At 43.4% G+C, this 14162-nt stretch overlaps 1 protein-coding gene across 1 annotated transcript in view; it reads left to right on the forward strand.

Moving 5' to 3' along the window:
• The window catches only part of LOC123994000 (ras-related protein Rab-38-like), a 68996-nt gene that overhangs the window by 8463 nt on the left and 46371 nt on the right, over window positions 1–14162 (forward strand). The window contains exon 2 of the mRNA XM_046296482.1: window positions 4149–4429. Within this exon, the coding sequence (XP_046152438.1) occupies window positions 4149–4429 (281 nt within the window). The remainder of the gene's footprint in view (window positions 1–4148; window positions 4430–14162) is intronic.

Raw genomic sequence — 14162 nt, forward strand, 5'->3', positions numbered from 1 at the left:
GTAGTGGTCTCTTTGCCCTGAGGCAATAGGTAACTTTCATCTCAGTGGTGTTACCAGGGCTTACGATATGGTATTTGGGTCAGGGATGGTGTGGCAACATGACAAGCATGTTCTATCACAAGGCCATGGTGTACAGTCTAATACTACTGTCAGTACTAACCAACAACACTGTGTGTGTGTCAGGTCAGGAGGGCTTTGGGAACATGACGAGGGTCTACTACTACTGTCAGTACTAACCAACAACACTGTGTGTGTGTCAGGTCAGGAGGGCTTTGGGAACATGACGAGGGTCTACTACTACTGTCAGTACTAACCAACAACACTGTGTGTGTGTCAGGTCAGGAGGGCTTTGGGAACATGACGAGGGTCTACTACTACTGTCAGTACTAACCAACAACACTGTGTGTGTGTGTCAGGTCAGGAGGGCTTTGGGAACATGACGAGGGTCTACTACTACTGTCAGTACTAACCAACAACACTGTGTGTGTGTCAGGTCAGGAGGGCTTTGGGAACATGACGAGGCTCTACTACTACTACTGTCAGTACTAACCAACAACATTGTGTGTGTGTGTGTGTGTGTGTGTGTGTGTGTGTGTGTGTGTGTGTGTGTGTGTGTGTGTGTGTGTGTGTGTGTGTGTGTGTGTGTGTGTGTGTGTGTGTGTGTCAGGTCAGGTCAGGAGGGCTTTGGGAACATGACGAGGGTCTACTACTACTGTCAGTACTAACCAACAACTGTGTGTGTGTGTGTGTGTCAGGTCAGGAGGGCTTTGGGAACATGACGAGGGTCTACTACTACTGTCAGTACTAACCAACAACACTGTGTGTGTGTCAGGTCAGGAGCGTTTTGGGAACATGACGAGGGTCTACTACTACTGTCAGTACTAACCAACAACACTGTGTGTGTGTCAGGTCAGGAGCGTTTTGGGAACATGACGAGGGTCTACTACTACTGTCAGTACTAACCAACAACACTGTGTGTGTGTGTGTGTGTGTGTGTCAGGTCAGGAGCGTTTTGGGAACATGACGAGGGTCTACTACTACTGTCAGTACTAACCAACAACACTGTGTGTGTGTGTGTGTGTGTGTGTCAGGTCAGGAGCGTTTTGGGAACATGACGAGGGTCTACTACTACTGTCAGTACTAACCAACAACACTGTGTGTGTGTGTGTGTGTGTGTGTCAGGTCAGGAGCGTTTTGGGAACATGACGAGGGTCTACTACTACTGTCAGTACTAACCAACAACACTGTGTGTGTGTGTGTGTGTGTGTGTCAGGTCAGGAGCGTTTTGGGAACATGACGAGGGTCTACTACTACTGTCAGTACTAACCAACAACACTGTGTGTGTGTCAGGTCAGGAGCGTTTTGGGAACATGTGTGTACTAACCAACAACACTGTGTGTGTGTCAGGTCAGGAGCGTTTTGGGAACATGACGAGGGTCTACTACTACTGTCAGTACTAACCAACAACACTGTGTGTGTGTCAGGTCAGGAGCGTTTTGGGAACATGACGAGGGTCTACTACTACTGTCAGTACTAACCAACAACACTGTGTGTGTGTGTGTGTGTGTGTCAGGTCAGGAGCGTTTTGGGAACATGACGAGGGTCTACTACTACTGTCAGTACTAACCAACAACACTGTGTGTGTGTCAGGTCAGGAGGGCTTTGGGAACATGACGAGGGTCTACTACTACTGTCAGTACTAACCAACAACACTGTGTGTGTGTCAGGTCAGGAGCGTTTTGGGAACATGACGAGGGTCTACTACTACTGTCAGTACTAACCAACAACACTGTGTGTGTGTGTGTGTGTGTGTGTGTCAGGTCAGGAGCGTTTTGGGAACATGACGAGGGTCTACTACTACTGTCAGTACTAACCAACAACACTGTGTGTGTGTGTGTGTGTGTCAGGTCAGGAGCGTTTTGGGAACATGACGAGGGTCTACTACTACTGTCAGTACTAACCAACAACACTGTGTGTGTGTGTGTGTGTGTGTCAGGTCAGGAGCGTTTTGGGAACATGACGAGGGTCTACTACTACTGTCAGTACTAACCAACAACACTGTGTGTGTGTGTGTGTGTCAGGTCAGGAGCGTTTTGGGAACATGACGAGGGTCTACTACTACTGTCAGTACTAACCAACAACACTGTGTGTGTGTCAGGTCAGGAGCGTTTTGGGAACATGACGAGGGTCTACTACTACTGTCAGTACTAACCAACAACACTGTGTGTGTGTCAGGTCAGGAGCGTTTTGGGAACATGACGAGGGTCTACTACTACTGTCAGTACTAACCAACAACACTGTGTGTGTGTCAGGTCAGGAGCGTTTTGGGAACATGACGAGGGTCTACTACTACTGTCAGTACTAACCAACAACACTGTGTGTGTGTGTGTGTGTCAGGTCAGGAGCGTTTTGGGAACATGACGAGGGTCTACTACTACTGTCAGTACTAACCAACAACACTGTGTGTGTGTCAGGTCAGGAGGGCTTTGGGAACATGACGAGGGTCTACTACTACTGTCAGTACTAACCAACAACACTGTGTGTGTGTCAGGTCAGGAGGGCTTTGGGAACATGACGAGGGTCTACTACTACTGTCAGTACTAACCAACAACACTGTGTGTGTGTGTGTGTGTGTGTGTGTGTGTGTGTGTGTGTGTGTGTGTGTGTGTGTGTGTGTGTGTGTGTGTGTGTGTGTGTGTGTGTGTCAGGTCAGGAGCGTTTTGGGAACATGACGAGGGTCTACTACTACTGTCAGTACTAACCAACAACACTGTGTGTGTGTGTGTGTGTGTGTGTCAGGTCAGGAGCGTTTTGGGAACATGACGAGGGTCTACTACTACTGTCAGTACTAACCAACAACACTGTGTGTGTGTCAGGTCAGGAGCGTTTTGGGAACATGACGAGGGTCTACTACTACTGTCAGTACTAACCAACAACACTGTGTGTGTGTCAGGTCAGGAGCGTTTTGGGAACATGACGAGGGTCTACTACTACTGTCAGTACTAACCAACAACACTGTGTGTGTGTGTATGTGTGTGTGTGTGTCAGGTCAGGAGCGTTTTGGGAACATGACGAGGGTGTACTACTACTGTCAGTACTAACCAACAACACTGTGTGTGTGTCAGGTCAGGAGGGCTTTGGGAACATGACGAGGGTCTACTACTACTGTCAGTACTAACCAACAACACTGTGTGTGTCAGGTCAGGAGCGTTTTGGGAACATGACGAGGGTCTACTACTACTGTCAGTACTAACCAACAACACTGTGTGTGTGTGTGTGTGTGTGTGTGTGTGTGTGTGTGTGTGTGTGTGTGTGTGTGTGTGTGTGTGTCAGGTCAGGAGCGTTTTGGGAACATGACGAGGGTCTACTACTACTGTCAGTACTAACCAACAACACTGTGTGTGTGTCAGGTCAGGAGCGTTTTGGGAACATGACGAGGGTCTACTACTACTGTCAGTACTAACCAACAACACTGTGTGTGTGTCAGGTCAGGAGGGCTTTGGGAACATGACGAGGGTCTACTACTACTGTCAGTACTAACCAACAACACTGTGTGTGTGTGTGTGTGTGTGTGTGTGTGTGTGTGTGTGTGTGTGTGTGTGTGTGTGTGTGTGTGTGTGTGTGTGTGTGTGTGTGTGTGTGTGTGTGTGTGTCAGGTCAGGAGCGTTTTGGGAACATGACGAGGGTCTACTACTACTGTCAGTACTAACCAACAACACTGTGTGTGTGTGTGTGTGTGTGTGTCAGGTCAGGAGCGTTTTGGGAACATGACCCGGGTCTACTACTACTGTCAGTACTAACCAACAACACTGTGTGTGTGTCAGGTCAGGAGCGTTTTGGGAACATGACGAGGGTCTACTACTACTGTCAGTACTAACCAACAACACTGTGTGTGTGTCAGGTCAGGAGCGTTTTGGGAACATGACGAGGGTCTACTACTACTGTCAGTACTAACCAACAACACTGTGTGTGTGTCAGGTCAGGAGCGTTTTGGGAACATGACGAGGGTCTACTACTACTGTCAGTACTAACCAACAACACTGTGTGTGTGTATGTGTGTGTGTGTGTCAGGTCAGGAGCGTTTTGGGAACATGACGAGGGTGTACTACTACTGTCAGTACTAACCAACAACACTGTGTGTGTGTCAGGTCAGGAGCGTTTTGGGAACATGACGAGGGTCTACTACCGTGAGGCCATGGGGGCGTTCATCGTTTTTGACATGACGCGGCCGTCCTCCTTCGAGGCCGTCACCAAGTGGAAGGAGGACCTGGACTCTAAACTCACACTGGCCAATGGGAAAAATGTGGCCGCTGTGCTATTGGCTAATAAGTGCGACCAGGGGCGGGACGTGCTGACCAACAATGGGATCCAGATGGAGAAGTTCTGTCAGGAGAATGGCTTTGTGGGATGGTACGAGACCTCTGCCAAGGTGAGAATACGCATCCGCACACACACGCAATCACACACACAAAGAAGTAGTTTCATGAAAACTTCTCATCACACCTACACACACTGGCACACACACTCACCTTCCACAGCTGTGGAGTTTCACAGATGAACGAAAAGTGAGCGCAGTCTGTTGGATCAAAGTCAAAACACAGACAGACACACTCGCTCAGACACACTCGCACACGCGCACACACACAAAACTCTCCTATCCTGACAACTCGTGTGCCAGTAGAGCTCAAAATTCTGTGAGTCAGAAGAAGGTGAAAGGTCATTACCGTGGTTTACCAGATTTATGAGGTGCCTTTCATGCTGAAAAGTTGTACCTGTCCAGACGTTAGTTCAACATATACTTTCACCTTTCCAGTTGGATTGATGAATGGGAGAGGGAGAAGCGATTAGTGAGGAACTACTCCTTGGAATGGAATGTAGTCTTCAGTCTCTTCACTCAAAAACAAGAGAGTGATGTAGAGTTGTTTAGAGAGTGATGTACAGAGTGATGTAGAGAGTGATGTAGAGAGTGATGTAGAGTTGTTTAGAGAGTGGTGTAGAGTGGTGTAGAATTGTTTAGAGAGTGATGTAGAGTGATGTTTGTAAGTCGCTCTGGATAAGAGCGTCTGCTAAATGACTTAAATGTAAAATTTAAATGATGTAGAGTTGTTTAGAGAGTGATGTAGAGTTGTTTAGAGAGTGATGTAGAGTTGTTTAGAGAGTGATGTAGAGAGTGATGTAGAGAGTGGTGAAGAGAGTGGTGAAGAGAGTGATGTACAGAGTGATGTAGAGAGTGATGTAGAGTTGTTTAGAGAGTGATGTAGAGAGTGATGTAGAGAGGGATGTAGAGTTGTTTAGAGAGTGATGTAGAGAGGGATGTAGAGAGTGGTGAAGAGAGTGATGTAGAGAGTGATGTAGAGTTGTTTAGAGAGTGATGTAGAGACTGATGTAGAGAGTGGTGTAGAGAGTGGTGTAGAGTGATGTAGAGAGTGGTGTAGAGAGTGATGTAGAGAGTGGTGTAGAGCATTGTTTAGAGAGTGATGTAGAGTTGTTTAGAGAGTGGTGTAGAGTGGTGTAGAGAGTGGTGTATAGTTGTTTAGAGAGCGGTGTAGAGAGTTGTTTAGAGAGTGGTGTAGAGTTGTTTAGAGAGTTGTGTAGAGAGTGGTGTAGAGCGTTGTTTAGAGAGTGATGTAGAGTTGTTTAGAGAGTGGTGTAGAGAGTGGTGTAGAGTGGTGTAGAGAGTGGTGTAGAGTTGTTTAGAGAGTAATGTAGAGAGTAATGTAGAGAGTAATGTAGAGAGTGGTGTAGAGAGTGATGTAGAGAGTGATGTAGAGCGTTGTTTAGAGAGTGATGTAGAGAGTGGAGTAGAGCATTGTTTAGAGAGTGATGTAGAGTTGTTTAGAGAGTGGTGTAGAGAGTGGTGTAGAGTGGTGTAGAGAGTGGTGTAGAGTTGTTTAGAGAGTGGTGTAGAGAGTGGTGTAGAGCGTTGTTTAGAGAGTGGTGTAGAGCATTGTTTAGAGAGTGATGTAGAGAGTTGTTTAGAGAGTGGTGTAGAGAGTTGTTTAGAGAGTGGTGTAGAGAGTGATGTAGAGCGTTGTTTAGAGAGTGATGTAGAGTTGTTTAGAGAGTGATGTAGAGTTGTTTAGAGAGTGGTGTAGAGAGTTGTTTAGAGAGTGGTGTAGAGAGTGATGTAGAGAGTGATGTAGAGTTGTTTAGAGAGTGATGTAGAGTTGTTTAGAGAGTTGTTTAGAGAGTGGTTTAGAGAGTTGTTTAGAGAGTGGTGTAGAGAGTGATGTAGAGAGTGATGTAGAGTTGTTTAGAGAGTGATGTAGAGAGTGATGTAGAGAGTGATGTAGAGTTGTTTAGAGAGTGATGTAGAGTTGTTTAGAGAGCGGTGTAGAGAGTTGTTTAGAGAGTGGTGTAGAGTTGTTTAGAGTTGTTTAGAGAGTTGTGTAGAGAGTGGTGTAGAGCGTTGTTTAGAGAGTGGTGTAGAGCATTGTTTAGAGAGTGATGTAGAGTTGTTTAGAGAGTGGTTTAGAGAGTTGTTTAGAGAGTGGTGTAGAGAGTGATGTAGAGCGTTGTTTAGAGAGTGATGTAGAATTGTTTAGAGAGTGATGTAGAGTTGTTTAGAGAGTGGTGTAGAGAGTTGTTTAGAGAGTGGTGTAGAGAGTTGTTTAGAGAGTGATGTAGAGAGTGATGTAGAGTTGTTTAGAGAGTTGTTTAGAAAGTGGTGTAGAGAGTGATGTAGAGCGTTGTTTAGAGAGTGATGTAGAGTTGTTTAGAGAGTGGTTTAGAGAGTTGTTTAGAGAGTGGTGTAGAGAGTTGTTTAGAGAGTGGTGTAGAGTTGTTTAGAGTTGTTTAGAGAGTGGTGTAGAGAGTTATGTAGAGAGTGATGTAGAGAGTAATGTAGAGAGTTGTTTAGAGAGTGATGTAGAGCGTTGTTTAGAGAGTGGTGTAGAGAGTTGTTTAGAGAGTGGTGTAGAGAGTGATGTAGAGAGTGATGTAGAGTTGTTTAGAGAGTGATGTAGAGTTGTTTAGAGAGTGGTGTAGAGAGTTGTTTAGAGAGTGGTGTAGAGAGTGATGTACAGAGTGATGTAGAGAGTGATGTAGAGAGTGATGTAGAGTTGTTTAGAGAGTGGTGTAGAGTGGTGTAGAATTGTTTAGAGAGTGATGTAGAGTGATGTTTGTAAGTCGCTCTGGATAAGAGCGTCTGCTAAATGACTTAAATGTAAAATTTAAATGATGTAGAGTTGTTTAGAGAGTGATGTAGAGTTGTTTAGAGAGTGATGTAGAGTTGTTTAGAGAGTGATGTAGAGTTGTTTAGAGAGTGATGTAGAGAGTGATGTAGAGAGTGGTGAAGAGAGTGGTGAAGAGAGTGATGTACAGAGTGATGTAGAGAGTGATGTAGAGTTGTTTAGAGAGTGATGTAGAGAGTGATGTAGAGAGGGATGTAGAGTTGTTTAGAGAGTGATGTAGAGAGTGGTGAAGAGAGTGATGTAGAGAGTGATGTAGAGAGTGATGTAGAGTTGTTTAGAGAGTGATGTAGAGACTGATGTAGAGAGTGGTGTAGAGAGTGGTGTAGAGTGATGTAGAGAGTGGTGTAGAGAGTGATGTAGAGAGTGGTGTAGAGCATTGTTTAGAGAGTGATGTAGAGTTGTTTAGAGAGTGGTGTAGAGTGGTGTAGAGAGTGGTGTATAGTTGTTTAGAGAGCGGTGTAGAGAGTTGTTTAGAGAGTGGTGTAGAGTTGTTTAGAGTTGTTTAGAGAGTTGTGTAGAGAGTGGTGTAGAGCGTTGTTTAGAGAGTGATGTAGAGTTGTTTAGAGAGTGGTGTAGAGAGTGGTGTAGAGTGGTGTAGAGAGTGGTGTAGAGTTGTTTAGAGAGTAATGTAGAGAGTAATGTAGAGAGTAATGTAGAGAGTGGTGTAGAGAGTGATGTAGAGAGTGATGTAGAGCGTTGTTTAGAGAGTGATGTAGAGAGTGGTGTAGAGCATTGTTTAGAGAGTGATGTAGAGTTGTTTAGAGAGTGGTGTAGAGAGTGGTGTAGAGTGGTGTAGAGAGTGGTGTAGAGTTGTTTAGAGAGTGGTGTAGAGAGTGGTGTAGAGCGTTGTTTAGAGAGTGGTGTAGAGCATTGTTTAGAGAGTGATGTAGAGAGTTGTTTAGAGAGTGGTGTAGAGAGTTGTTTAGAGAGTGGTGTAGAGAGTGATGTAGAGCGTTGTTTAGAGAGTGATGTAGAGTTGTTTAGAGAGTGATGTAGAGTTGTTTAGAGAGTGGTGTAGAGAGTTGTTTAGAGAGTGGTGTAGAGAGTGATGTAGAGAGTGATGTAGAGTTGTTTAGAGAGTGATGTAGAGTTGTTTAGAGAGTGGTTTAGAGAGTTGTTTAGAGAGTGGTGTAGAGAGTGATGTAGAGAGTGATGTAGAGTTGTTTAGAGAGTGATGTAGAGAGTGATGTAGAGAGTGATGTAGAGTTGTTTAGAGAGTGATGTAGAGTTGTTTAGAGAGCGGTGTAGAGAGTTGTTTAGAGAGTGGTGTAGAGTTGTTTAGAGTTGTTTAGAGAGTTGTGTAGAGAGTGGTGTAGAGCGTTGTTTAGAGAGTGGTGTAGAGCGTTGTTTAGAGAGTGGTGTAGAGCATTGTTTAGAGAGTGATGTAGAGTTGTTTAGAGAGTGGTTTAGAGAGTTGTTTAGAGAGTGGTGTAGAGAGTGATGTAGAGCGTTGTTTAGAGAGTGATGTAGAATTGTTTAGAGAGTGATGTAGAGTTGTTTAGAGAGTGGTGTAGAGAGTTGTTTAGAGAGTGGTGTAGAGAGTTGTTTAGAGAGTGATGTAGAGTTGTTTAGAGAGTGGTTTAGAGAGTTGTTTAGAGAGTGGTGTAGAGAGTGATGTAGAGCGTTGTTTAGAGAGTGATGTAGAATTGTTTAGAGAGTGATGTAGAGTTGTTTAGAGAGTGGTGTAGAGAGTTGTTTAGAGAGTGGTGTAGAGAGTTGTTTAGAGAGTGATGTAGAGAGTGATGTAGAGTTGTTTAGAGAGTTGTTTAGAAAGTGGTGTAGAGAGTGATGTAGAGCGTTGTTTAGAGAGTGATGTAGAGTTGTTTAGAGAGTGGTTTAGAGAGTTGTTTAGAGAGTGGTGTAGAGAGTTGTTTAGAGAGTGGTGTAGAGTTGTTTAGAGTTGTTTAGAGAGTGGTGTAGAGAGTTATGTAGAGAGTGGTGTAGAGAGTAATGTAGAGAGTTGTTTAGAGAGTGATGTAGAGCGTTGTTTAGAGAGTGGTGTAGAGAGTTGTTTAGAGAGTGGTGTAGAGAGTGATGTAGAGAGTGATGTAGAGTTGTTTAGAGAGTGATGTAGAGTTGTTTAGAGAGTGGTGTAGAGAGTTGTTTAGAGAGTGGTGTAGAGAGTGATGTACAGAGTGATGTAGAGAGTGATGTAGAGAGTGATGTAGAGTTGTTTAGAGAGTGGTGTAGAATTGTTTAGAGAGTGATGTAGAGTGATGTTTGTAAGTCGCTCTGGATAAGAGCGTCTGCTAAATGACTTAAATGTAAAATTTAAATGATGTAGAGTTGTTTAGAGAGTGATGTAGAGTTGTTTAGAGAGTGATGTAGAGTTGTTTAGAGAGTGATGTAGAGTTGTTTAGAGAGTGATGTGATGTAGAGATGTAGAGAGTGGTGAAGAGAGTGATGTAGAGAGTGATGTAGAGAGTGATGTAGAGTTGTTTAGAGAGTGATGTAGAGAGTGATGTAGAGAGGGATGTAGAGTTGTTTAGAGAGTGATGTAGAGAGGGATGTAGAGAGTGGTGAAGAGAGTGATGTAGAGAGTGATGTAGAGAGTGATGTAGAGTTGTTTAGAGAGTGATGTAGAGACTGATGTAGAGAGTGGTGTAGAGAGTGGTGTAGAGTGATGTAGAGAGTGGTGTAGAGAGTGATGTAGAGAGTGGTGTAGAGCATTGTTTAGAGAGTGATGTAGAGTTGTTTAGAGAGTGGTGTAGAGTGGTGTAGAGAGTGGTGTATAGTTGTTTAGAGAGTGGTGTAGAGAGTTGTTTAGAGAGTGGTGTAGAGTTGTTTAGAGTTGTTTAGAGAGTTGTGTAGAGAGTGGTGTAGAGCGTTGTTTAGAGAGTGATGTAGAGTTGTTTAGAGAGTGGTGTAGAGAGTGGTGTAGAGTGGTGTAGAGAGTGGTGTAGAGTTGTTTAGAGAGTAATGTAGAGAGTAATGTAGAGAGTAATGTAGAGAGTGGTGTAGAGAGTGATGTAGAGAGTGATGTAGAGCGTTGTTTAGAGAGTGATGTAGAGAGTGGTGTAGAGCATTGTTTAGAGAGTGATGTAGAGTTGTTTAGAGAGTGGTGTAGAGAGTGGTGTAGAGTGGTGTAGAGAGTGGTGTAGAGTTGTTTAGAGAGTGGTGTAGAGAGTGGTGTAGAGCGTTGTTTAGAGAGTGGTGTAGAGCATTGTTTAGAGAGTGATGTAGAGAGTTGTTTAGAGAGTGGTGTAGAGAGTTGTTTAGAGAGTGGTGTAGAGAGTGATGTAGAGCGTTGTTTAGAGAGTGATGTAGAGTTGTTTAGAGAGTGATGTAGAGTTGTTTAGAGAGTGGTGTAGAGAGTTGTTTAGAGAGTGGTGTAGAGAGTGATGTAGAGAGTGATAGAGTTGTTTAGAGAGTGATGTAGAGTTGTTTAGAGAGTGGTGTAGAGAGTTGTTTAGAGAGTGGTGTAGAGAGTGATGTAGAGAGTTGTTTAGAGAGTGGTGTAGAGAGTGATGTAGAGAGTGATGTAGAGTTGTTTAGAGAGTGATGTAGAGTTGTTTAGAGAGTGGTGTAGAGAGTTGTTTAGAGAGTGGTGTAGAGTTGTTTAGAGTTGTTTAGAGAGTTGTGTAGAGAGTGGTGTAGAGCGTTGTTTAGAGAGTGGTGTAGAGCGTTGTTTAGAGAGTGGTGTAGAGCATTGTTTAGAGAGTGATGTAGAGTTGTTTAGAGAGTGGTTTAGAGAGTTGTTTAGAGAGTGGTGTAGAGAGTGATGTAGAGCGTTGTTTAGAGAGTGATGTAGAATTGTTTAGAGAGTGATGTAGAGTTGTTTAGAGAGTGGTGTAGAGAGTTGTTTAGAGAGTGGTGTAGAGAGTTGTTTAGAGAGTGATGTAGAGTTGTTTAGAGAGTGGTTTAGAGAGTTGTTTAGAGAGTGGTGTAGAGAGTGATGTAGAGCGTTGTTTAGAGAGTGATGTAGAATTGTTTAGAGAGTGATGTAGAGTTGTTTAGAGAGTGGTGTAGAGAGTTGTTTAGAGAGTGGTGTAGAGAGTTGTTTAGAGAGTGATGTAGAGAGTGATGTAGAGTTGTTTAGAGAGTTGTTTAGAAAGTGGTGTAGAGAGTGATGTAGAGCGTTGTTTAGAGAGTGATGTAGAGTTGTTTAGAGAGTGGTTTAGAGAGTTGTTTAGAGAGTGGTGTAGAGAGTTGTTTAGAGAGTGGTGTAGAGTTGTTTAGAGTTGTTTAGAGAGTGGTGTAGAGAGTTATATAGAGAGTGGTGTAGAGAGTAATGTAGAGAGTTGTTTAGAGAGTGATGTAGAGCGTTGTTTAGAGAGTGGTGTAGAGAGTTGTTTAGAGAGTGGTGTAGAGAGTGATGTAGAGAGTGATGTAGAGTTGTTTAGAGAGTGATGTAGAGTTGTTTAGAGAGTGGTGTAGAGAGTTGTTTAGAGAGTGGTGTAGAGAGTGATGTACAGAGTGATGTAGAGAGTGATGTAGAGAGTGATGTAGAGTTGTTTAGAGAGTGGTGTAGAGTGGTGTAGAATTGTTTAGAGAGTGATGTAGAGTGATGTTTGTAAGTCGCTCTGGATAAGAGCGTCTGCTAAATGACTTAAATGTAAAATTTAAATGATGTAGAGTTGTTTAGAGAGTGATGTAGAGTTGTTTAGAGAGTGATGTAGAGTTGTTTAGAGAGTGATGTAGAGTTGTTTAGAGAGTGATGTAGAGAGTGATGTAGAGAGTGGTGAAGAGAGTGATGTAGAGAGTGATGTAGAGAGTGATGTAGAGTTGTTTAGAGAGTGATGTAGAGAGTGATGTAGAGAGGGATGTAGAGTTGTTTAGAGAGTGATGTAGAGAGGGATGTAGAGAGTGGTGAAGAGAGTGATGTAGAGAGTGATGTAGAGAGTGATGTAGAGTTGTTTAGAGAGTGATGTAGAGACTGATGTAGAGAGTGGTGTAGAGAGTGGTGTAGAGTGATGTAGAGAGTGGTGTAGAGCATTGTTTAGAGAGTGATGTAGAGTTGTTTAGAGAGTGGTGTAGAGTGGTGTAGAGAGTGGTGTATAGTTGTTTAGAGAGCGGTGTAGAGAGTTGTTTAGAGAGTGGTGTAGAGTTGTTTAGAGTTGTTTAGAGAGTTGTGTAGAGAGTGGTGTAGAGCGTTGTTTAGAGAGTGATGTAGAGTTGTTTAGAGAGTGGTGTAGAGAGTGGTGTAGAGTGGTGTAGAGAGTGGTGTAGAGTTGTTTAGAGAGTAATGTAGAGAGTAATGTAGAGAGTGGTGTAGAGAGTGATGTAGAGAGTGATGTAGAGCGTTGTTTAGAGAGTGATGTAGAGAGTGGTGTAGAGCATTGTTTAGAGAGTGATGTAGAGTTGTTTAGAGAGTGGTGTAGAGAGTGGTGTAGAGTGGTGTAGAGAGTGGTGTAGAGTTGTTTAGAGAGTGGTGTAGAGAGTGGTGTAGAGCGTTGTTTAGAGAGTGGTGTAGAGCATTGTTTAGAGAGTGATGTAGAGAGTTGTTTAGAGAGTGGTGTAGAGAGTTGTTTAGAGAGTGGTGTAGAGAGTGATGTAGAGCGTTGTTTAGAGCGTGATGTAGAGTTGTTTAGAGAGTGATGTAGAGTTGTTTAGAGAGTGGTGTAGAGAGTTGTTTAGAGAGTGGTGTAGAGAGTGATGTAGAGAGTGATGTAGAGTTGTTTAGAGAGTGATGTAGAGTTGTTTAGAGAGTTGTTTAGAGAGTGGTTTAGAGAGTTGTTTAGAGAGTGGTGTAGAGAGTGATGTAGAGAGTGATGTAGAGTTGTTTAGAGAGTGATGTAGAGAGTGATGTAGAGAGTGATGTAGAGTTGTTTAGAGAGTGATGTAGAGTTGTTTAGAGAGCGGTGTAGAGAGTTGTTTAGAGAGTGGTGTAGAGTTGTTTAGAGTTGTTTAGAGAGTTGTGTAGAGAGTGGTGTAGAGCGTTGTTTAGAGAGTGGTGTAGAGCATTGTTTAGAGAGTGATGTAGAGTTGTTTAGAGAGTGGTTTAGAGAGTTGTTTAGAGAGTGGTGTAGAGAGTGATGTAGAGCGTTGTTTAGAGAGTGATGTAGAATTGTTTAGAGAGTGATGTAGAGTTGTTTAGAGAGTGGTGTAGAGAGTTGTTTAGAGAGTGGTGTAGAGAGTTGTTTAGAGAGTGATGTAGAGAGTGATGTAGAGTTGTTTAGAGAGTTGTTTAGAAAGTGGTGTAGAGAGTGATGTAGAGCGTTGTTTAGAGAGTGATGTAGAGTTGTTTAGAGAGTGGTTTAGAGAGTTGTTTAGAGAGTGGTGTAGAGAGTGGTGTAGAGTGATGTAGAGAGTGGTGTAGAGAGTGATGTAGAGAGTGGTGTAGAGCATTGTTTAGAGAGTGATGTAGAGTTGTTTAGAGAGTGGTGTAGAGTGGTGTAGAGAGTGGTGTATAGTTGTTTAGAGAGCGGTGTAGAGAGTTGTTTAGAGAGTGGTGTAGAGTTGTTTAGAGTTGTTTAGAGAGTTGTGTAGAGAGTGGTGTAGAGCGTTGTTTAGAGAGTGATGTAGAGTTGTTTAGAGAGTGGTGTAGAGAGTGGTGTAGAGTGGTGTAGAGAGTGGTGTAGAGTTGTTTAGAGAGTAATGTAGAGAGTAATGTAGAGAGTAATGTAGAGAGTGGTGTAGAGAGTGATGTAGAGCGTTGTTTAGAGAGTGATGTAGAGAGTGGTGTAGAGCATTGTTTAGAGAGTGATGTAGAGTTGTTTAGAGAGTGGTGTAGAGAGTGGTGTAGAGCGTTGTTTAGAGAGTGGTGTAGAGCATTGTTTAGAGAGTGATGTAGAGAGTTGTTTAGAGAGTGGTGTAGAGAGTTGTTTAGAGAGTGGTGTAGAGAGTGATGTAGAGCGTTGTTTAGAGAGTGATGTAGAGTTGTTTAGAGAGTGGTGTAGAGAGTGGTGTAGAGCGTTGTTTAGAGAGTGGTGTAGAGCATTGTTTAGAGAGTGATGTAGAGAGTTGTTTAGAGAGTGGTGTAGAGAGTTGTTTAGAGAGTGGTGTAGAGAGTGATGTAGAGCGTTGTTT

This window comes from Oncorhynchus gorbuscha, linkage group LG13, assembly GCF_021184085.1.
Source record: "Oncorhynchus gorbuscha isolate QuinsamMale2020 ecotype Even-year linkage group LG13, OgorEven_v1.0, whole genome shotgun sequence".
In the NCBI taxonomy this organism is placed as follows: Eukaryota; Metazoa; Chordata; class Actinopteri; order Salmoniformes; family Salmonidae; genus Oncorhynchus; species Oncorhynchus gorbuscha.